This window comes from Carcharhinus amblyrhynchos, chromosome 17, assembly GCF_965287045.1.
Source record: "Carcharhinus amblyrhynchos chromosome 17, sCarAmb.v2.hapA, whole genome shotgun sequence".
In the NCBI taxonomy this organism is placed as follows: domain Eukaryota; kingdom Metazoa; phylum Chordata; class Chondrichthyes; order Carcharhiniformes; family Carcharhinidae; genus Carcharhinus; species Carcharhinus amblyrhynchos.
The window spans coordinates 2,085,101-2,107,368 of NC_137340.1; the positions used below are offsets into that span (position 1 = coordinate 2,085,101).

General features: G+C 47.2%; 1 protein-coding gene across 1 annotated transcript in view; it reads left to right on the forward strand.

Moving 5' to 3' along the window:
• The first annotated feature begins 11,347 nt into the window (after positions 1-11,347).
• dna2 (DNA replication helicase/nuclease 2) overlaps positions 11,348-22,268 on the forward strand; it is an 80,916-nt gene continuing 69,995 nt past the window's right edge. Inside the window, 3 exon segments of the mRNA XM_080205237.1 lie at positions 11,348-11,949; positions 11,952-12,371; positions 12,374-12,548. Of these exon segments, the coding sequence (XP_080061363.1) occupies positions 11,364-11,949; positions 11,952-12,371; positions 12,374-12,548 (1,181 nt within the window). The 5' untranslated portion in view covers positions 11,348-11,363.

Consider the following 22,268-nt stretch of genomic DNA (forward strand, 5'->3'; position numbering starts at 1 on the left):
GTAGAACATGGAACTTCTAATCCCAGGGTTATGGGTTCGAGCCCCACGTTTTGGGTAATATTTGGGGCACACGGTGGCAGAATGGATAGCACTGCTACCTCACAGTGCCAGGGACTCAATTCGGGCCTCAAATGACTGTTTGTTTGTGTGCAGTTTGCACATTCTCCCCATGTTTGTGTGGGTTTCTTCCCACAGTCCAAAGATGTGCAGGCTAATTGGCCGTGCTAAATTGACCTGGTGTTAAGATTTATTCTCCAACAACTAAACTCTAATCACATTACCACATTCTGCACCCACATCCCTTCATCCACCAATCCAATCTAATCTTCAGTGTTGACAATTACTGCAACACTGACCCCTCATTGCATTTGAATTCTCAGTCTAATTATGACCATAGGCTATATTCATTTAGACTGGCAGAATTTCTACATATTTCTGGCGTTCAAGTGCATTGTCAAGGAATTGATATTCAGTTAAATCTTTATCCCAGTTCATTGGGTTTCCCAGGAGTTTGGGAAACAATCTCACTATCATTTATGAGAGCAGGGTAAATATGTGGGGCTACAGGAATAGGGCTTGGGTGGGATTATGGTTGGTGCAGACCCAATGATGGCTTCCTGTCCTGTAGGGATTCTATGATTTTGATTGCTGAATGGTTTTAAACTCCATGTGCAGAATCTCCATCTCTACCAGCACAATATTATACTGGGTCTACTCCCAATCTGGGACACAATGAGTATCTCCCACCAAGGTGCCAGAGAAAGTGTGTATCTAATGATGCTATATGAAGGTGTTGTTTAGGTTCCCATCAAAAACTTGTATGAAAAAAGGCTGGCTGGTGCTGTTGAACCCAGGCAGAGTGGAGGAGAGTACTCGGTGCATATTTCTCACCTTCCTGCTCTCTGCCATTAGAACTACCTCATAAATGACAGTAAGATTTTGTTTCCCAAGTTCCTGGGAAACTCAATGAGTTGGAATAAAGATCTAACTTGAATATCAATTCCTTGACGATGCACTTGAATGTCAGAAATATGTAGAAATTCTAGCAGTCTGAATTAATATAGCCTATGGTCATAATTAGGGAATTCATGTGCAATGAGGGGTCAGTGTTGCAGTAATTGTCAAAACTGAAGATTAGATTGGATTGGTGGATGAAGGGATGTGGGTACAGAATGTGGTAATGTTGTGATTAGGGCTATTGTTGGAGAATAAATGTTGACATGGACTGATTGTGTGTTGTAACTTCTGTGTACTACTCTGTACTTGTGTTTTGGTCTTAAATTGTTGATAGTACAGATTGGAGGGCTGTGACTCCATTGTGTGCCCTGAGGTCAGTGTGACATGTTGACAGTGTTCTGTAAACACTGCCAATGTGTGTAGAGAAGATTGCTTTAGGGATACAGACTGAAGAAGGAATCAAAAGCAATTTTAACACGCATATGTGGCACAGTTTTAAAAAAACAATGAACTCAAGTCTCTGGAATGACCTGAACTGGGATTGGACATCAGTCAGATAAAATGGGAATGAAAAAAAGAAATACAATTACCATTCCTTGAATATAGCCACAAATCCAAGCTAGCAGGAGACAGTTTGGACTGATAAATTCCTCTAAATGGAGAGGAAGAGAAACGTGTAGTGAAGGGAATGTCCTATGGGGTTGACTATCAGAGAGGGGCAGACTTGCTTGAAACCTAGAGTGGACACCCTGTATCAGGAATGGGACAGGAAAAACATCAGAATAGGTCACTTGTGCCCTTATACCCATTACACTGCTTGCTTTGTTCATGTCTGATTCACCTGTCACTGTTCATAAAACTTAAACGAAAAGAAAAATTGCTGGAAAATTTCAGGTCTGGAAGCATCTAAGGAGAGAACAGGGCTGACATTTCAAGTCCAGTTTATCCTTTGTCAAAGCTCTTTTCTCTCTTTACAAATGCTGCCAGCCTTGTTGAGATTTTCCAGCATTTTTCTTTTGGTTTCAGATTCCAGCATCTGCAGTAATTTGCTTTTATTATAAAACTTAATGTTATCGAATGAAAATTGATTTTTGCTTTCAAAGTTTCAAACTTACCCTGTATCAGAAGCGTCAGTATCTGCAATTGACCTTGTGTTTTATGGCATCGTCCCTGATTGGCCTAGTCCTCATTTTAAAATTATAACCGTCATCTTCTGTCCCTCCTATTAGAGGAAGTTTTTCTATCTACCCTATCAACTCCTTAATCGTAAAACAGCTCAATACTATCACATTTTAATCTTCTATATGTAACCTGTCTTCACAATTTAATCCATTTAGCTCCAGAGAACCTACAGTGCAGAAGGAGGCCACTCATTGAGTCATAGAATCATACAGTGAGAAGGAGGCCATTTGGTCCATCAAGAATGCATCAACCACAACCCCAGCCAGGCCCTATCCCCATAACCCCATGCATTTATCCTAGCTAGTTCCCCTGACACTGAGGTAGAATTTAGCATAGCCGATCCATCTAACCCACACATCTTTCAGACTAGGAGGAAACTGGAGGAAATCCACACAGACCCAGGGAGAACATGCAAACTACACACATGCTGACCCAAGCCAGGAATCGAACCCAGCCCATCAAGTCTACATTAACTGTCTGAAAGAGTGTCCCCTGCCCTCGTAACCTTGCATATCTAGTATGGCCAATCCACATAACCTGCACATCTTTGGAGTATGGGAGAAAACCCATGCAGACACAGGGAGAACTTGCAGACTTCACACAGATAGACACCCAAGACGGGAATCAAACCCACATGCCTGGCACTTTGAGGCAGCAGTGCTAACCACTGTCCTCCAGTATCAATCTGGCAATAGTTTTGAGGTGTAGTATCCAGAAGTGAACATATTTCTCTAGATAGGGTCCAAATGAAGCTTCATATGACTGGCATAATTTGCATCTGTTTGTATTGTTACTACAATTAAAAAAAAACTTGGGCATGATATGTAGAAAATTTGGACTTTAAAAGGATTTGAGTTGTATTTTTAAAAGTGGACTAGGGACACTGAAGATGGCTGATGACCGCATCGTTAGCCACTAACTGGAATGGGTGCAGCAGATCTCTTTGGAACAATGGGACACCTTTCCTGTGGGTCCAGGCAATTTGAGATACTTGTAAAGTCTGATTACCATCTCAGTCAGACACAGATATAATGACTATCTTGTCTCAAGGTCTTGGCCCAGACAAATGAACACAGACTGCTCTTGACTCTTGTACACGTGTAGGAGATAAAATTAGACTGCTTGCCTGCCAAGAGCATGCACTCCCAGTAGCTAGAAGTTACTACACGTGTAAAGGCAATACAATGATTGAGAAAAGGAACTGAAATCCCTCGGTTGGGCTAAAGATGTCTGGACCACAGAGTCAGCAGAAGCCAACTTTACTGAAAGAAATTGCATTGACTACATCTCATCAGCAACTCAAAGATTTCCTGTATGACTTTTTATTTATTTCTAATCTGTATATATGTAGATGTTACCAATTCTCACCCTGTCTTTTTGTAGTTCATAAACTTATTCTATCTTAATTCATGAAAGCCAGGTTGTTTTGGCTCATTTCTTAAACATATATGTTGTTCTAGGAAAGAGAATCTTGTTAAATTAAACCTTTGTTGCTACCAACAGAGAGTGGGTTGAAGAAAGACACTGAGCCACATATTCCTGGCAGATAGTGACAAATCAAGGGGGCTTGGCAGGATTGATAACTCTTGAGGAACCCACCTGGGGGCTGATAGTAACAGTATCGTAGCCCACTTAGTGTTGTTAACACTAACTTGTAGTGCACTTCACTTACTGGAACATCCCAAGACACTTCACAGAAGCATTACTGAACAAAGTATGACTAAGCCACATGAGACATTTGGTCATATCACCAAAAGTTTGGTCATGGAAGTACATATTAAGGAGTGTGTCAAAGGAGGAAAGTGAGGTGGAAGGAGGGAATTGCAAAGCTTGGGACTCAATCAATTGGAAGCCCAGCCACCAGTGATGCAGCAATTATAACTGAGAATGCACAAGAGGCAGGATTCAAAGAATGCAAATAGATATCTGAGGGTTCTGGGGCTGCAGCAAATTACAGAGGTAGGGAAGAGAGAGACCAGAGAGGGATTTGAAAATGAGGATTAGAATTTTCAAATCAAGACACTGCTTGACTGGTAGCCAATATAAGTCAGCAAGCACAGCAGTGACAGGCACATCCCATTGGTCCTTCATATCTTTTGTACTTGTCTGCTAGTATTAATGAGTTGTGCTCCTTTCCTGTTCCTGGCTTTTCATTATTTGGAAAATGTTTTGATAAATCTTGTGTTCAAAGTCTACATCCTCACACTTCCCCATATTAAATTCCATCTGCCAGTTTTACCCATGATGGGCCTCCATCAAGCTTATCATCTTCCAGATAGAGAGTTTCTCCTTGGTTTCCCCTGACTCCGGTTTTGCTAAGGTTCCTTGATGCCACATTCAGTCTTGATGCCTTGATGTTCAGGGCAGTCATTCTCACCTCACCTCTGGAGTTCAGCTCTTTTGTCCATGTTTGGTCCAAGGCAATAATGAGAGCAAGAGCCAAATAATACCGATAGAACTCAAAACATTGCATTGAAAACGCAGGTCATTACTGAGCAAGTGCTGTGTTATAGTACTGTCAACAACACTTTACATCGAAAATTGATTCATAGAATCCCTACAGTACAGAAGGAGGCCATTCAGCCCATCAAGTCTGTACCACCCAGGCCCCATTCCCACACATTTACCCTGCTAATCCCCCTGACATTAAGGAACAATTTAGCATGATCAATCAACCTAACCTGCATGTCTTTGGAGTGTGGGAGGAAACCCATGGAGACACGGGGAGAATGTGCAGACTCCACACAGATGGTGACCCAAGGTTGGAATTGAACCTGGGTCCCTGGCGCTATGAGGCAGCATTGTTAACCATGTGAAATCATGCCGTGTATGATGTGGACATATGTGGTCAATTTTGCACATTGTCAGGCAAATGCCCATGTTGTATCTTTACAGAAACAGCTTGGCTAAGAGGTGGAGCTACTTTCAGGGGGCCCATGTTCTTTTCTGTATTCAGTCCTTCAGTCATTTCTTTATATGTGGAGTATATATTGGCTGCAGATTGGAATCTGTGATGCTGGAGATCTCAGGTGGAGATGGATCAGCTGCTTGGCATTTCTGGCTGAAGATGGTTACAAATGCTTCAGCTTCTGTCTTTTGTACTAATGTGCTGTGCTCTTCAATCACTGAATGTGAGGCTATTTGGGGAGCTTTCTGTTAGTTGTTCAATTGCCAACATCATTTACAACTGAATGTGACAACTGCAAAGTTTTGAACTGTTGGTTATAGGATGACCTGGCTCCATTGCATACTGTTCCACTGTCTAGCATGCAGACTAGCTGTGTTGTAGCATCACCAAGTTGGCACCTCAATCTTAAGTCTGCCTGGCACTGTTCTTGGCACATCTTTGGACTGTGGGAAGAAACCGGAGCATCCGGAGGAAACCCATGCAGACACGAGGAGAACATTCTTGAGGGGTCAGGTCAGCTCGATCAGTCAGTCCTTGGGAATATATTTATTTGTATTCTTCTCTGCAGTAGTTCAGTCCAACCAAGTGACTTGCTAGAGGACAGTGAAAGCACATTACTCTCGGTCTGGAGTCACATAAAGTCAGGTAAAAACTGTACACTTCCTTCCTTGAAGTACGTTTCTGAACAAGTTAGGTATTTAAGATAGTCCCATAGTTTTAAATAGATAGAACATAGAATCCTACAGTGCAGAAAGAGGCCCTTCGGCCCATCGAGTCTGCACCGAACACAATCCCACCCAGATCCTACTCCCATATCCCTACATATTACATATAACCTACACATCCCTAGACACTAAGGGGCAATGTTAGCATGGCCAACCAACCTAACCCACACATCATTTTGTAATTCTCATCACTGAGAGTAGCTTTTATTTTACTTCCCAGCTCCAACCACAATCCACCTAGGCCTTATACCCATAACCCCATGCCTTTACCTTAGCTTGTCCCCCCTATACTAAGTGATAATTTAGCACGGCCAAGCCACCTAACCCGCATCTTTGGACTGTGGGAGGAAATGGAGCAGTTAAAGGAAACCCACGCAGATATGGGGAGAATGTGCAAACTCCACAGTTTTACCCGCTAGGCTGTTTCCATCGTCCCTGACTACAGCAATCCTCCCATTTGCGGGGAGTAGTAAACTTCCCTGTTGAGCCCTCCTGGCATCAGACACAGTCTTCAGCCTTCCCGTGTACAGGATTAGTACCCGGGTATGTTCAGTAGAATCACTACCCTCAGTGTTGTAGTCACTTACCCACATAGTCCAGAGCTTGTATGCATCTGGTCAACCCTGCAGCCACTGCTGATTGTTACTGGAATAATAAGCTTTTGGACTCCATGTTGCTGAGGGTCATTTCAGCTGCGCAGTAGGTCCTGTTATTGTGGCAATAAATATGGAATGGGTGAGTCAAATCTGGTAGCTGTAATGCCAGGGTGACTGTCAATTGCTGTTTGGCACCCCCACTCCAACCACCCCCCACCCCTGCCACATATCTGACAGTGCGGCACTCCCTCAGTACTGACCCTGTGACAGTGCGGCACTCCCTCAGTACTGACCCTCTGACAGTGCGGCACTCCCTCAGTACTGACCCTGTGACAGTGCAGCACTCCCTCAGTACTGACCCTCTGACAGTGCGGCACTCCCTCAGTACTGACCCTGTGACAGTGCGGCAATCCCTCAGTACTGACCCTCTGACAGTGCAGCACTCCCTCAGCACTGACCCTCTGACAGTGCGGCACTCCCTCAGCACTGACCCTCTGACAGTGCGGCACTCCCTCAGCACTGACCTTCTGACAGTGCGGCACACCCTCAGCACTGACCCTCTGACAGTGCGGCACTCCCTCAGCACTGACCCTCTGACAGTGCGGCACTCCCTCAGCACTGACCCTCTGACAGTGCGGCACTCCCTCAGCACTGACCCTCTGACAGTGCGGCACTCGCTCAGTACTGACCCTCTGACAGTACGGCACTCCCTCAGCACTGATCCTCTGACAGTGCGGCACTCGCTCAGTACTGACCCTCTGACAGTCCAGCACTCCCTCAGCACTGACCCTCTGACAGTGCGGTGCTCCCTCAGCACTGACCCTCTGACAGTGCGGCACTCCCTCAGCACTGACCCTCTGACAGTGCAGCACTCCCTCAGCACTGACCCTCCGACAGTGCAGCACTCGCTCAGTACTGACCCTCTGACAGTGCAGCACTCACTCAGCACTGACCCTCTGACAGTGCGGCACTCCCTCAGTACCCCAATACTCTGTCAGCCTAGGTTTAGGAGTTGGCATGAATGCTGAATCAGAAGCGAGAGTGCTGTCTGATTTGCTCCTACTATCTCTCATTGAGACATCAGGGCTGAGACAGAAAGTGACATCAGTTTGCAAGAACATTACAAACATTCCAAAATGGCCATCACACAAAGTGCAAAAATATTCAGATTCTTTACATACCTCTTGTAACACTTGCGACCTGCAAATAAATTTAAAAGAGTTTACCAGGATGTTGCCTGGTATGGAGGGGAGGTCCTATGAGGAGAGACTGAGAGATTTGAGGTTGTTTTCGTTGGAAAGAAGGCGGCTACAAGGGGACCTTATTGAAACATATAAGATGATTAGAGGTTTAGATAGGGTGGACAGTGATAGCCTTTTTCCTCGGATGGAGAAAGCTAGCACGAGGGGGCATAGCTTTAAATTAAGGGGTGGTAGTTATAGGATGGATGTCAGGGGTAGGTTCTTTACCCAGAGGGTGGTGAGGGATTGGAATGCCCTGCCTGCTGCAGTTGTAAATGCGCCTAGTTTGGGGGCGTTTAAGAGATCAGTAGATAGGTTTATGGATGGTGAGGGTTTGGTTTAGGTTAGAGGGTCATTGTTTTTTAACAGGTCGGCGCAACATTGTGGGCTGAAGGGCCTGTTCTGCGCTGTAATGTTCTATGTTCTAGTGTGTTGGTGATTTTTAAGAAGGGAATTAATTTTAAGGAGTGTGGGTCGATTGTAACTGAGGAGGGGGAGGGCAGGGGAGTAGATGGGGCCTGCAGGAAGTCACAGCTCTCTGGGTTATAATAATTGTAGGCTGATTAAGTGGAGGCGCCAGCTTCACACTTGCTGCTCTGGCCACTGGGTCGGTGGGAGACAGAGGGGAGGAAGGCCCCAGCCCCAGCGGTTGAGTCCCAGTCGGTGGGAGCAGAGGAGTGCAGGCCCCAGTCTCAGAGGTGGAGTCTCGGTTGTTGGGGGGGCTGGGGAAGTGAAGGCCCCCAGGGCTGCAGCACCGGCCACAGGTCACAAATAGTCAGCTGGTCTTTGTCAGGAGTCCCTAAGGATCGCCAAATCTGTAAGAGATTGAATTGGGGGCACAGCGGGTTAGCACTGCTGCGTCACAGCACCAGAGACCCAGGTTCGATTCCTGGCTTGGGACACTGTCTGTGTGGAGTTTGCACATTCTACCCATGTCTGCATGGGTTTCTTCCAGGTGCTTCTCCCAGGAGGAAGGTTGATTAGCTATGCTATATTGTCAGGGGGACAATCTAGGGCAAATGTTTGGGATTACGGGGATAGGACCTGGGTGGGATTGTGGTCAGTGCAGTCTCAATGGGCCGAATGGCCTCATTCTGCACTGGAGAATTCTATGATTCTTTCTATGATTGTTAGAGAGTTTAAAAGAGTTGGCTTAGAATTTCAAAAACTTAGAACGAGAGTAAAAGTTAAAAGTATAATGTATGTTGGGCAAAGCTCGCAAGGAGTTGCCTCACTCTGGTGCCATCTTGGGTCACTCTGAGGTGCTTCAATACAGTCAAAGAAATGCTATGGTCAATAACCTTTGCCTGATGTGTCCCTGCAGTAGTTGTCACAAGCTCGAGTTCGCCCCTCAGCATGGGGTCTGGGACTTGGAATGTGCCAGCCAGTCGGTCGTGGACAATTCAGTCAGACCAAAGAGCATCTTTCACTAAGTTGATGATCTTCCAGTAGCAGTTGATGTTAGTCTTGGTGTGCGTCCCTGGGAACATCCCTGAGAGCACAGAATCCTGCGTCACGAAGCTGCTCAACAATAAACCACCTCATCTCTCTCTCCAGACCTTCTTTGCACATTCCACGGGGAAGTGGGCAAACAGTCTCTTCCAAAACACAGTCACCTTGAGGGAAATGTTCAGATGGGGTGAGCCTCTGGGCACACAGGAATGATCTGAAGGGGAGGGCGTTTCTCATCACCAGCCCAAGCTTGGTCGTGGTGAGACTTGGCGTACATGGCCTAGGTCTGGCCCATTTCCCCAGTCCTGTAATGTGGCAATCACCGAAGCCATTTTCCCCTTCATTTGGGGTCAAGAGTGGACTGTGTTCATAGGTGCAAGGGGGGAAAAAACATGTCCAACGACGCTGATGGCCACCTTTGTGTGCTACAGGATGATCAGCCAATGGTCTGGCCCACTGGGGAAAGGAGGTGCCGGATCCTGACTGACCCTACCCGGCCCCAAGTGTCCGTCCCGGATCGGAATGGCCGCAACTGGACAGCAGACCTCACCTGGACACAAACCACGCCCACAAACCGAAGCCACGCCCAGTGGGAAGCCCCGCCCCAGCACGTTGGTTGGGCGCGCAGTGCGTATTGGGAGTGGGTGTGGCTGGCGGCGGGCGGGCTGTTTGTCCGTTGGTGCCGTGTTGGCGCGCGGGCGGCGGGTGAGACAGAGAGAGAGAGAGACCCCCTGCACGCTGTGACCCCCCCCCCCCCCCCCGCGCGCTCTGACCCCCACACCCCCCCCCCCGGCCCCCTGCACGCTCTGCCGCCCCACACCCCCCCTCGCATGCAATGCCGTGCCCCCCACCCTCCCCCTACACACTCTGCCCCCCACACCCCCCCCCCGCCGCATGCTCTGATCTGCCCCCCGCATGCAATGCCCCCCACCCCCTGCACGCCGTGCCCCCCCCGCACGCCCTGTCCCCCACACCCCACCTGCACACTCTGCCCTCCAACCCCCGCACACACGCTCAGACCCCCACCCCCCCAGATGCTATGCCCCCCACCCTCCCCCTGCACGCTCTGTCCCCCCACCCTCCCCCTGCGCGCTCTGCCCCCCCCCCACCCTCCCCCTGCACGCTCTGCCCCCCCCACCCTCCCCCTGCGCGCTCTGCCCCCCCCCACCCTCCCCTCCCCTGCCGCTCTCTGCCCCCCCCCACCCTCCCCCTGCGCGCTCTGCCCCCCCCCCACCCTCCCCCTGCGCGCTCTGCCCCCCCCCCACCCTCCCCCTGCGCGCTCTGCCCCCCCCCCCCACCCTCCCCCTGCGCGCTCTGCCCCCCCCCCACCCTCCCCCTGCGCGCTCTGCCCCCCCCCCTCCCCCTGCGCGCTCTGCCCCCCCCCACCCTCCCCTGCGCGCTCTGCCCCCCCCCACCCTCCCCTGCGCCTCTGCCCCCCCCCACCCTCCCCCTGCGCGCTCTGCCCCCCCCACCCTCCCCCTGCGCGCTCTGCCCCCCCCCACCCTCCCCCTGCGCGCTCTGCCCCCCCCCACCCTCCCCCTGCGCGCTCTGCCCCCCCCACCCTCCCCCTGCGTGCTCTGCCCCCCCCCACCCTCCCCCTGCACGCTCTGCCCTCCCCACGCACGCTCTGCCCTCCCACCCTCCCCCTGCACGCTCTGCCCTCCCCACGCTCTGCCCCCCACCCTCCCCCTGCACACTCTGTCCCCCCACCCTCCCCCTGCACGCTCTGCCCCCCACCCTCCCCCTGCACGCTCTGCCCCCCACCCTCCCCCTGCACACTCTGCCCTCTGCACGCTCTGCCCCCCACCTCCCCTGCACACTCTGCCCTCTGCACGCTCTGCCCCCCACCCTCCCCTGCGCGCTCTGCCCCCTGCGCGCTCTGCCCCCCACCCTCCCCCTGCACGCTCTGCCCCCACCCTCCCCTGCACGCTCTGCCCCCCACCCTCCCCCTGCACACTCTGCCCCCACCCTCCCCCTGCACGCTCTGCGCTCCCCCCCGCACGCTCTGCCCCTCCCCCCCCCGCACGCTCTGCCCCACACGCACGCTCTGCCCCGCACACACGCTCAGACCACCCCCCCCCCGCATGCTCTGCTCTGCCCTCACGTGCAATGCCCCCTCCCCCACCACCTCGCTCTCCCCCCCACCCCCCTCCTCACCCTTTTCATTTTTTGGACAATACTGAACATGTCTTAAGCATATATTATGTTTTGTATATTATAGTACTGGATGCTTTCTTTCAACTAAAATGTGAAAATTTCTCTCCCCCACCCCCTGTTATAGTGTTCATTGTCAGTGAAGAAAATGCCTCTCACTGAGGTTCGACATTGCCCTAGTACAGCTGAATCTGAGTGGAAATGCAGCACCGTTCCAGTGACTATCAGTGATGGTGAAGAAGATTGGATGGAATCCATTCTGAAGAAAACTGATGATGGTGTGGTTCCCGAATCACCAGTGACTATAGCAGATAATTATATTGTTCCTGAAACACCAGCTAGTGAAATTGTAGCACAGTCCAAGTTACTGGATCCCAGTGTGGTGACTACACCCAGTTCCCGCACTTGTCGCTCCAGATTGAGCCGGTCAAGGGAACGTACTAGAGTTAAAGTTCAGCTTTTCTCAAACACTGCGAATGCTGAAAATATGAATCCAGTTCGAGGTTGCAGTGTTACTGGCAAGACTAAGAGACAGGATTCATTTAGTGATTGTGAAAATCTTTGTCCGGTTAGGCTGTTTGGGAAGAGATCTGCAGCAAGCCCTGATGAGGTGCCCAGACCTAACAAGTGGAAATCGCAGGGTTCTTCTGATCATCTTCTGCAGGAGTGTCTGATGGCTATTAACCAGGTTTCTCCAGAGCCCCAGTTGTGCAACTTTGTGAAGAAAACTGTGAATGAAAACTGGAAAATGGGAAGATAAGACAATATGGAAGTTGTGTTTTGAAGTCGCCCTCTTCAAGCTATTTATTTAAAGGGGCTAAGCTCTCTGTGTCTGCAAGGAACAAGCTGGGACACCTACAGTTGCCCACATCCACAGCTTTATTAAGAAATCCTTTCAAGAGAATAGATAAACTGGACACAAATTTGCAGGGTGACAATTGTGATTCAGTGTTTGTCCAGATAGCTAAAAATAAATATAACGACTGCAGGAAAAGGGATGGAGACTGGAATCATGATCGGTTCACAACATCAGCAGGCAAAAACAGGTTAAAAGCAACAAGAGGAGTGGAGGCTGTGAAAATCTCAGGCACAACTGTGGGGCATGATCAGCATGATGGGAGCAGTAAACCTAGTTGTATTGATTTAGAATGTGAAGAGCAAATGCCGATTGTGGGGAGGATAAAGATGGTACTGAGACAGGAGATTTAAAGACTGGGTCTTCTCAGACTGAGTTGCATTTCAGTACGTCAGACACAACCCACCTCACAAAACAATCAGATGATCCACGAGAATCAAAGAGTTTCGGTGATGCAGAGAAACTGAGTTCTGTCAGGTACAGTTGATATATTGCCCTCGCTTAACTTATGTCGATTTATTTGTCATGTCTTTGTCTTGCTTGAATCTCAAGCACTTGTTAGACGATCTGTAACTCACTCAACATATGTTCCTTATTTTATCTTTTGCCTGCCTCTGAATGATGTTTTATACACTTTAGACCAGTAATCCTGGCTTCCTTTCAATAATGTGGAGATGCTGATATTGGACTGGGGTAGGCACAGTAAGAAGTCTCACAACACCAGGTTAAAATCCAACAGGTTTATTTGGTAGCACAAGCCACAAGCTTTCGGAGCACAGCCTCTTCAGGTGAGTGAGAGTTCTGTTCACAAACAGGGTGTATGAAGACACAAACTCAATTCACAAGATAATGGTTGGAATGCAAGTCTTTACAGGTAATCAAGTCTATAAGGTACAGACAATGCGAGTGGAGAGGGGGGAGTTAAGCATAGGTTAAAGAGATGTGTATTGTCTCCAGCCAGGACATTCAGTGAGATTTTGCAAGCCCAGGCAAGTTGTGGGGGTTACAGATAGTGTGACATGAACCCAAGATCCTGGTTGAGGCTGTCCTCGTGTGTGGAACTTGGCTATCAGTCTTTGCTCAGCGACTCTGCGTTGTCGTGTATTGTGAAGGCCGCCTTGGAGAACACTTATCCGAAGATCAGAGGCTGAATGCCCGTGACCGCTGAAGTGTTCACCAACAGGAAGAGAACGCTCTTGGCTGGTGATTGTCGAGTGGTGTTCATTCGTCAGTTGCTGTGGTGTCTGCATGGTCTCCCCAATGTACCATGCCTCAGGACATCCTTTCCTGCAGCTTATCAGGTAGATAACGGCTGAGTTGCAAGTGTATGTACCTGGTGGATGGTGTTCTCACATGAGTTGATGGCATCCATGTTGATGATCTCGGCATGTCTTGCAGAGGTTGCTGTGGCAAGGTTGTGTGGTGTTGTGGTCACTGTTCTCCTGAAGGCTGGGTAACTTGCTGCGGACAATGGTCTGTTTGAAGTTGTGCAGTTGTTTGAAGGCAAGAAGTGGGAATGTGAAGATGGCCTTGGCAAGATGTTCATTTTCTTTGATGACATGTTGAACTGTCCGGAGAAGATGTCATAGCTTCTCCGCTCTGGGGAAGTACTGGACGACGAAGGGTACTCTGTCAGCCGTGTTGCCGTGTCCCGCCATCCTCTATAGACAAGCCCTCTGTATACTCAAGTTCCATCCACCATCAGCCCATAGGCTGCATTCTTGGATACACGCAACTCCATCAAGGGCAGTCACCTCACTCACTACCGCAAGCCCATGGATAACCTCACGATGCTCCAGTTCTCCAGCTTCCGCCCTAAACATGTTAAAGAAGCCATCCGTATGGACAAGCCCTCTGTATACACAGGATCTGCTCAGATGAGGAGGATTGCAATAGACACCTCCAGACACTGAAAGATGCCCTCATTAGAACAGAATGTGGTGCTCGGCATATCGATCAACAGTTCTGATGTGCCACAGTGCAAAACCGCAGTGACCTCTTCAGAAGACAAACACAGGACATGGCGGACAGAGCACCCTTCGTCGTCCAGTACTTCCCCGGAGTGGAGAAACTTTGACATCTTCTCCGGAGCCTTCAACATGTCATTGATGAAGATCGCCAAGGCCATCCTCACACCCCCACTTCTTGCCTTCAAACAACCGTACAACCTCAAACAGACCATTGTCTGCAGCAAACTACGCAACCTTAAGGAGAACAGTGATCATGACACAACCCTGCCACACCAACCTCTGCAAGATGTACCAGATCATTGACACAGGTGCCATCATCTCACCTGGAACACCATCCACCAGGTACACCGTACATACACTTGCAACTTGGCCGAAGTTGTCTCCCTGATATGCTGCAGGAAAGGATGTCCCGAGGCATGGTACACTGGGGAGACCATGCAGACGCTACGACAACAGATGAATGAATCAAACACGAGGCAAGAGTGTTCCCTTCCTGTTGGGAAACACTTCAGGGGTCACGGGCATTCGGCCTCTGATCTTCAGGTAAGCACTATCAAAGGCGGCCTTCACAACACACGACAGCGCAGAGTCATTGAGTAGAGACTGATGCAGTCAAAAGTCTGACAACGCCAGGTTTTAGTCCAACCGATTTATTTGATAATAGACATAGAGACTGATAGCCAAGTTCGGCACACATGAGGATGGCCTCAACTGGGACCTTGGGTTCATGTCATACTATCTGTAACCCCCACGGCTTGCCTGGGCTTGCAAAATCTCACTAACTGTCCTGGCTGGAGACTGCATGTCTCTTTAACCTGTGCTTAACCCCCTGCCCCCCTCCACTCACATTGTCTGTACCTTTAAGACTTGATTACCTGTAAAGACTCGCATTCCAACCATTACTTTGTAAATTGAGTTTGTGTCTTTATATGCCTTATTTGTGAACTGAACTCCCACTCACCTGATGAAGGGGCAGTGCTCCGAAAGCTAGTGGCTTGTGCTACCAAATAAACCTGTTGGACTTTAACCTGGTGTTGTGAGACTTCTTACTGTACCTTCCTTACAATAGCCTACCTTCTTGATTTGTATTTTCTATCTATAATTTCTACATATTACATAGTACAGTACAGCACAGTACAGGCCCTTCAGCCCTCGGTGTTGTGCTGAGCTTTGTCTGAAACCAAGATCAAGCTATCCCACTCCCGATCATTCTGCTGTGCTCCATGTGCCTATCCAATAACCGCTTGGCAGTTCCTAAAGTGTCCGACTCCACTACCACAGCAGGCTGTCTATTCCACACTCTGAGTGAAGAACCTACCTTGGACATCCCTCCTAAATCTCCCACCATGAACCTTATAGTTATGCCCCCTAGTAACAGCTACATCCACCCGAGGAAATAGTCTCTGAACGTCCACTCTATCTCCCTCATCATCTTATAAACCTCTTAAGTCGCCTCTCATCCTCTTCCACTCTAAACAGAAAAGCCCTAGCTCCCTTAACCTTTCCTCATAAGGCCTACCCTCCAAACCATCCTGATAATTCTCCTCTGCACTCTGTCCAATGCTTCCACATCCTTCTTATAGTGAGGTAACCAGAACTGCACATAATATTCCAAATGTGGTCTCAGCAAAGTCCTATACGGTTGCAGCATAACCCCAAGACTCCTAAACTCAAACCCTGTTAATAAACGCTAACATACTATAGGCCTTCTTTACGGCTCTATCCACTTGAGTGGCAGCCTTCAGAGATTTGTGGATATGAACCCCAAGACCTCTCTGTTCCTCCACATTCCTCAGAACCCTGTCATTGACCCTGTAATCCGCATTCAAATTTATCTACAAAACGAATCACCTCGCACTTATCACTACTCATAGATCCACAGCCATAGCAAAGCTTGTTTTATTTCCCATTGGTGTGGTCTATATATTTGTTTTGTTTGGTTCTGATAATCTCAGATTTTAAAAATTATTGACTGTGTGCATTTTCCACCTTGGTTCAGCAGCGCAATTTGTTTTAATATTCAGTTTGATTTAAGCAGTTTTGTCTCTGCTAGGTTTTATAATGTCCAGTGCTGTTGATTCAGTGCAGCTAAATATACATTTGTCTCCGAATGATCCCCATCAGCATTTATATTTCGGCAAATCCATAGTTAATGCTGCTTAGCAGCATTAGACACAGTTAGTCAGTATATCACCTGTTGCCATTAACCTTATCATAGAACCCCTACAATACAGAAGGAGGCCACTGAGCCTGCACTGACAACTACCCACCCTATTTACCCCACATTTATTCTGCTAATCCCTCCAAAACTTGGGCCAATTTAGCATGGACGATCAACTGAACCCACACATCTTTGGACTGTGGGAGGAAACAGGAGGAAACCCATGGAGACACTCCACGCAGATAATGATCCAAGCCGGGTCCCTTGCACTGTGAGGCAACAGTGCTAACCATTGTGCCACCATGCCGCCTTAATTTGTATTGAAATCTTTTACATTGTGTTTTAAATTTTTCCCGTTAAGTGTGATAGATAACTTTAGTTGATTTCTATTAATTCCATATCCAGTTTAATGTTTCGTAACTGCCTAGAGGATGGCTTAGCAAAATCATTTTGGCCTCCCAATCTTTCTTTGGATCTCTCCTGCAGGATTTCTTCCCCATTACAATAAAACCCTCTTCATAGAACAACATAGAACATAGAACATTACAGCGCAGAACAGGCCCTTCGGCCCACGATGTTGCGCCGACCAGTTAAAAAAAAAACAACAGTGACCCACTAACCTAAACCAATCCCTTTTCGTCCATAAACCTATCCACAGACCTCTTAAACGCCCCCAAACTAGGTGCATTTACAACTGCAGCAGGCAGGGCATTCCAATCCCCCACCACCCTCTGGGTAAAGAACCTACCCCTGACATCTGTCCTATAACTACCCCCCCTTAGTTTAAAGCCATGCCCCCTCGTGCTAGATTTTTCCATCAGAGGAAAAAGGCTATCACTATCCACCCTATCTAAACCTCTAATCATCTTATATGTTTCAATAAGATCCCCTCTTAGCCGCCTTCTTTCCAGCGAAAACAACCCCAAATCCCTCAGCCTCTCCTCATAGGATCTCCCCTCCATACCAGGCAACATCCTGGTAAACCTCCTCTGCACCCTCTCCAAAGCCTCCACATCCTTCCTGTAATGTGGGGACCAGAACTGCACACAATACTCCAAGTGCGGCCGCACCAGAGTTGTGTACAGTTGCAACATGACGCTACGACTCCTAAATTCAATCCCCCTACCAATAAACGCCAAGACACTGTAAGCCTTCTTAACAACCTTATCTACTTGATTCCCAACTTTCAGGGATCTATGTACACATACACCTAGATCCCTCTGCTCCTCCACACTATTCAAAGTCTTCCCGTTAGCCCTATACTCAACACATCTGTTATTCCTACCAAAGTGAATTACCTCACATTTCTCTGCATTAAACTCCATCCGCCACCTCTCGGCCCAGCTCTGCAACCTGTCTAAGTCTTCCTGCAAACTATGACACCCTTCTTCACTATCTACCACACCTCCGACTTTGGTATCATCAGCAAATTTACTGATCCACCCAACTATACCCTCATCCAGATCATTAATAAAAATCACAAACAGCAGTGGCCCCAACACAGATCCCTGAGGCACACCACTTGTAACCGAACTCCATGATGAATATTTACCGTCAACCACTACCCTCTGTCTCCTATCCGCTAGCCAATTCCTAATCCAGTTCCCTAGATCACCCCCAATCCCATACATCTGCATTTTGTGCAGAAGCCTACCATGGTGAACCTTATCAAACGCCTTACTAAAATCCATATACACCACGTCCACTGCCTTACCCCCATCCACCTCTTTGGTCACTTTCTCAAAAAACTCAATAAGGTTAGTAAGGCACGACCTACCCGCCACAAAACCATGCTGACTATCTCCAATCAACTCATTACTCTCCAAATAACTATAAATCCTATCCCTAATAATTTTTTCCAAAACCTTTCCCACAACAGAAGTGAGACTCACCGGTCTATAATTCCCGGGGAAGTCTCTGTTCCCCTTCTTAAACAATGGGACAACATTCGCTAACCTCCAATCATCTGGTACTATACCAGAGGCCAACGACGACCTGAAGATCAGAGCCAGAGGCTCTGCAATCACTTCTCTTGCCTCCCAGAGAATCCTGGGGTAAATCCCATCCGGACCAGGGGACTTATCTATTTTCAGACCCTCCAGAATATCCATCACATCCTCCTTATCAACTGTAACACTGTCAATTCTACTCCCCTGCAACCCAGTGTCCTCCTCAGCTATATCCATGTCCCCCTGCGTGAACACCGAAGAGAAATATTGGTTCAATGCTTCACCAATCTCCTCCGGTTCCACACATAACTTCCCTCTGCCGTCTATAACTGGCCCTAACCTTGCCCTAACCAACCTTCTGTTCTTGACATACCTATAGAACGCCTTAGGATTCTCCTTAACCCTATCAGCCAAAGTCTTCTCATGTCCTCTTTTAGCCCTTCTTAGCTCGCTCTTCAACTCCCTCCTAGCCAATCTAAAGCTCTCTAGTGCACTATCCGAGTGCTCACGTCTCATCCGAACATAAGCCTCCTTTTTCTTTTTAACCAGCGAATCAACTTTTTTGGTGCACCACGGTTCCCTAGCCTTACCAATTCCTCCTTGCCTGACAGGGACATACCTATCACAGACTCGCAGTAGCTGCTCCTTGAAAAAACTCCACATTTCGGACGTTCCCAATCCCTGTAATCTCCTAGTCCAACCTATGTTTCCTAATTCTCTCCTAATAGCCTCATAATTACCCTTCCCCCAGCTAAAACCACTGGCCCGAGGTTCTTCCTCAGAGGTTCAATCACTATCACTGTTTTGAGACTAAATTATAGAAGTGGGATTGGGTCCAATTGCTAACTTTGGGATCCTCTGGAGGTTGTTTCCCATTTGAATCCATGTTTTTTAGGACAATGGAAGCTATGGATTCCTTGTCTCCTACCTTCAGCCTGTAACTGATTTGTATCCAAACATGATCTCCTTTTCCAGGCAGAGGCTAAAACCTCAGCCTCTATAATCTTTCCTTTAAGCTACCCTGTATACTTTTTGTTCAGCAGTTAATTGAGCTCTTGAAGCTAACTAAGCTATAAGATGATATTAACTTGAACACTTTTTTTTATTTTTAATTTTCGTCCCTCTGATAGGTACTGGTATGCTTAACTGTATCCTGATTATTTCAAGCTAGTTTTTCCAAGCTATAGGTGTTTGTATCTTGATTTTAAAAAATTATTTCATTTCCTACTGTTGTAGATGATTGAGTGTGTCTCAAACCCATCCTTCGGTGTAAATGCATCGTGCATTCCTCCATGTTAGTTCTTTTACATTTAACAAATCAACAAATTTGCGTGCACATCTTGGTATCTCAGAATAATGATACAATGGCATCTTCCTGTCTGGTATGAGAGAATTTCACACAATTAACAATCAGAATTTCATTGGCCAGACAGAGTTGAGCTTTCTTGATTTAGTAAGTTTCTTAAGCTCTAACTGCAGTTTCATTCAGACATACATTTTATTGACTGAACACCAGACAACAGATAAAAAGGTGAAAATACGGCACACTTTCAAAAAAGACAAATTGGCATCTTTCAAATGCCTTTCTAAATTGTGAATTTAACTGAAGAAAACATCAGCTTTCACAGTTTAACCTTTGTAAGATTTGCATTTGTGGTGCTTTTCACAACCACTGTCTCAAAATGATTTCCATGCAATGGAATACTTTTGAAGTATAATGTAAGAAATGTAGCAGCTAGTTTGCACACATCAAGCTCCCACAAACAGCAATGGACCAGCTAACCTATTGCTGTGATTTGATTGAGGGATAAATATTGGCCAGGATACTTGGGATAGCTCTCCTGCAATTCTTCAAAATAATGCCATAGGATGTTTTAAACAAATCTTTATAACGTTCTTACACAAAACAGAAAAGAATATAGCATGTGATTGTACACTAAAATCTTGCAGACTCTAACAATAAGAAGAAATCTTTCACTTTCTCCCCATTCAGGCCATATTGTCAGCTTTATCCTTTTATCCCCAACTGGTTTTGAATTTCTAATAGAACGTGCTGGAAAAACTCAGCAGTTTGATAGCATTTTTGGAGAGAGAGTAGAGCCAATGTTTTGACTCAGGATGATCATTTGTCAGATACAGATACTGTCAGATCTGCTGAGTTTTCCAGCATTTTCTGTTTTTGTTTCAGATTCCAGCATCAACAGTGTTTTGCCTTTATCTTGAGCGTTAGCTCACTGCCACTTCTCTTCCAGGAATGCCTTGCCTGCTTTTCTCTCCGATAGAATTTCCATTTGTCTCTTTCATCCCGTCCATCTTCATTGCTTTCCATTTCCCTCCTGGTGTTTGATGAAGTTTTACCAAAACTCGTTTTCACAGACATGTTTCCTTCCTCCGAGACTTGTCTCCATCTCTGATGGGTTCTGACGAAGGGTCACCCTGACTCAAAATATTGGCTGTATTCTCTCTACACAGATGCTGTGTCAGATCTGAGTTTTTCCATCATTTTTTGTTTTTATTTCAATTTCTGATGTTTACTATTAACCTCATAACAGTTTTTTGTAATTTCTCTTTGTAATTTAGCTCTTAGAGTGGAGGTATCATTTAGTTCATTCTACATGATATGAACAAGTGATTGGCACACTGGATTCAGTAAAGGCATTGCTATGGGCCCCAACAACATCCAAGTGGTAGTGCTCCAAAGCAAACTGCGCCTCTTGTCAAGCTACAATACCATCTACCCGACAGAATGGTAAAGTAGGTGAGCCCTAATCTGCATGCACCAAACTTTCACACATCAGATACTGACCAGATAATCTAATTTTGTGATGTTGTTTGACAGGACATTCGGTATGATTCCTCTTGGTCTTTGGGTCATTTATGACCCATTGACACCAGTTTTGCTTGGGCTCCTGATGCCGCACGTTAAAATGCTGCCTTGATGTTCAGGACAATCACTGTCACCTTACCTTTGAAATTGAGCTTGTTTGTCTATAGAAACATAGATAGAACAGCACAGTACAGGCTCTTCAGCCCTCAATGTCATGCCAAACTATGTCCAAACTCAAGATCAATCTATCCCACTCCCTATCATTCTGGTGTGCTCCATGTGCCTATCCAGTAACCGCTTGAAAGTTCCTAAAGTGTCCGACTCCACTATCACAGCAGGCAGTCTATTCCACACTCCAACCACTCTGAGTGAAGAATCTACCTCGGACATCCTTCCTATATCTACCACCATGAACCTTATAGTTATGCCCCCTAGTAACAGCTACATCCACCCGAGGAAATAATCTCTGCACATCCACTCTATCAATCCCTCTCATTATTTTATAAACCTCCATTAAGACGCCTCTCATCCTCCTCCACTCTAAACAGAAAAGCCCCAGCTCCCTCAACCTTTCTTCATAAGACCTACCCTCCAAACCAGGCAGCACCCTGGTAAATCTCCTCTGCACTCCTTCCAATGCTTCCACATCCTCCTTATGGTGAGGTGACCGGAAGCGAACGTAATATTCCAAATATGGTCTCACCAATGTCCGGTATAGTTGCAGCATAACCCCCTGGCTCTTAAACTCAAACTCCCTGTTAATAAACGCGAACACATTATAAGCCTTCTTCACGGCTCTATCCACTTGAGTGGCAACCTTCAGAGATCTGTGGATATGAGCCCCAAGATCTCTCTTGTTCCTCAACATTCCTCAGAACCCTGCCATTGACCCTGTAATCCGCTTTCAAGTTTGTCCGACCAAAATGAATCACTTCGCACTATTCAGGGTTAAGCTCCATCTGCCGCTTTTCTGCCCAGCTCTGCGTCCTATCAATGTCTCTGTGCAGCCTGCAAGACCCCTCCTCCTCATCCATTACTCCACCAATCTTGGTGTCATCAGTGAATTTACTCACCCACCCTTCAGCCCCCTCTTCCAAGTTATTGATAAAGTCTATGTTTGGGCCAAGGCTGTAATGAGATCGGTGATCCTGACAGAGCCTAAACTGAGCAATCGGGTGCAGTTATTGGTAAGTGCCACATGATAGCACTGCATCCTCTGTCACTTTGTTGATGATTGAGAGCAGACTGATGGGGTGGTAATAGGATGGTTGGATTTGTCCTTTTTCTGGA